Source organism: Sinocyclocheilus grahami, unplaced genomic scaffold, assembly GCF_001515645.1.
Source record: "Sinocyclocheilus grahami isolate Dianchi unplaced genomic scaffold, SAMN03320097.WGS_v1.1 scaffold1172.1, whole genome shotgun sequence".
Classification (NCBI taxonomy): domain Eukaryota; kingdom Metazoa; phylum Chordata; class Actinopteri; order Cypriniformes; family Cyprinidae; genus Sinocyclocheilus; species Sinocyclocheilus grahami.
Genome location: NW_015506351.1, coordinates 254,006 through 256,356, shown reverse-complemented (window position 1 = coordinate 256,356; position 2,351 = coordinate 254,006). Strand labels below are relative to the sequence as shown.

Genomic DNA, 2,351 nt, shown 5'->3' with positions numbered 1-2,351 from the left:
TGTGTCTGTGTGAGTGTGAGTGTGAGTGTGTGTGTGTGTGTGTGTGTGTGTGTGTGTGTGTGAGTGGAGTGTGGTGTGGTGTGATGTGGTGTGTGTCTGTGTGTGAGTGTGTCTGTGTGTCTGTGTGAGTGTGTGTGTGTGGTGTGTGTCTGTGAGTGTGTGGTGTGGTGGTGTCTGTGTCTGTGTGAGTGTGAGTGTGAGTGTGAGTGTGAGTGTGAGTGTGAGTCTGTGTCTGTGTCTGTGTCTGTCTGTCTGTGTGTGTGTGTGTGTGTGTGTGTGTGTGTGGGTGTGTGTGTGTGTGTGTGTGTGTGTGTGTGGGTGTGTGTGTGTGTGTGTGTGTGTGTGTGTGAGTGAGTGTGTGTTAGTGATTGTAGTTTCTGTGTGTGTCCAGCAGGGGGAGCAGCCGGCGTCTGATAAACTCAAACCCTCGCTCAGCCGCCACCTGGACGAGCCTCTGTGTGAGACAGACACGCAGGTGAGAATCACACTGAAGTCTACACAAACACACAGCGCCACACACCACATGCATCTGGACTCTGGAGTCACACACGTTATTTTAGCATCATTTCATATACTATTATTATTTTTTGTTAATATTATAATTCGATTTTATTGTTGTATTTTCTGTTTTTACTTTAATTTTAGTGATTTTGTTGTTTTTTGTCATTTTTTGTATTATTTTATATGTCTGTGTTATTTTTATGAATTTATATTTATTAGTTTTAGTTTTAATTATTTTACTTTTAATTTTATTTACTTTAAGTTAAACTAAACGAAAATGAGAAATGTTTGCCTAGCTAAATTAATACGTTTAATACGTTTTTTTTTTATTAATGAAAATGTGTTTTTTAGTTTTAGTTAACTATAATTAACCTGCTTAATGCATTCATATATATATACATTTACATGCACTGTAAAAAATAAATAGTTGAGAAAATGTAAAACAAAATAAAAATAAGGCAACTTGATGCAGTAAGATTTTGAGTTCTGTCAACAATAGTATTCTAGTTCTTCTCAGTAAAGATACTTTGTTTAACCAATGTAAATGCATTTGTTCATGCAATGCTGAGGAGTTTTGCGCATCGTGTGTGTGTGTGCGTGAGAGAGAGAGAGATAGAGAGAGACAGGGTCACAGTAGAGTCAGCTGTCTTAACTGCAGCTTGTGTACTGCATCATTACTGTGTCTGTTCCCCTTTCGGGCTTGAACTGATGGTAAAACTAATGACATTATTTACTGTCTTTACATTTATTTTGAAAGATGAAGCTGGTGATTATGGTAAGGGGCGTTACATTTCCGACGAGTTCTTGCGGTGTTCGGCCAATCACAATGCACTGGGTCAGCTGGCCAATCAGAGCAGACTGCGCTTGTCGGAAGGAGGGGCTTTGTAGAAAACGAAGCGTTTGAGAGAGGCGGGGCATAGAGGACCTACAATAATGTACAGTATTTGAAAATAATGTGTTTTTTGAACATGAAAGCATGTCAACATATTCTGTTACACCAAATACACAAAATAATGATCTTTAAAAAAGCATCATATGACCCCTTTAATGGATAACTTAGCCTTATATGTAGACAATGCTGGCAATCAACAAATATTAAAAAGATGAGCTCTTTACATCACGGTACAACAAATAACTAACAATAATGACAAAACAACAACAAAAAAAGTTTAAATGAAGTCAGCAAACAGCAAAACAATAATCTTATAACAGTATCTGCATGATTTTATTCATACTGCAATGCATGCTGGGAACTCACAAAGCCTTAACATTTCAACAATATAAAGCTAAACATTTGGCAAAAAGCTGTGGATTACATTGAAAACACCAGCTGGTGCAAAGAGACTGAGAAAGTCATGTTTACATGCAGTCCAAATACGTCTGGCCTCAGTGTATATTACATTCATTTCCCCTGAGATTCTGCATGACTTGAATTCTTCGGGTTATTATGATATGTTTAATGCTCTTTTGTGTTGAATATGTGTATGTTTTGTAGGAACTGCATGATCAGGAGTTGTTCAGTGAAGTCGGACCCTCTATAACCGTGTCTGTGGCTGAAAAACCACGAACACCCCTAAAAACCAGCAAGAGTGAGCTTCAGTCCATGCCATCGACCAGGTAATATAATAAATGTAATATAAAATAATATATAATAAAATTAATTAATACTTATATTCAGCAAGAATCCATTAAAGTGATCAAAAGTGACACTTATGGCATTTATAATGTTACTAGGTTAGAAGCACAGTCAAATAATGCAGAGAAAACAAAGCCCAAGTTTGATGGTGTGTGTGTGTGTGTGTGTGTGTGTGTGTCTGTATGTATGTATGTGTGTGTGTGTGTGTGTGTGT

General features: G+C 37.5%; 1 protein-coding gene across 1 annotated transcript in view; it reads left to right on the top strand.

Annotated features, from left to right (window-relative positions):
• Window positions 1-2,351, top strand: part of LOC107567601 (phosphofurin acidic cluster sorting protein 1) — a 77,912-nt gene that overhangs the window by 63,879 nt on the left and 11,682 nt on the right. Inside the window, exons 10-11 of the mRNA XM_016253301.1 lie at window positions 392-475; window positions 1,997-2,118. Of these exons, the coding sequence (XP_016108787.1) occupies window positions 392-475; window positions 1,997-2,118 (206 nt within the window). The remainder of the gene's footprint in view (window positions 1-391; window positions 476-1,996; window positions 2,119-2,351) is intronic.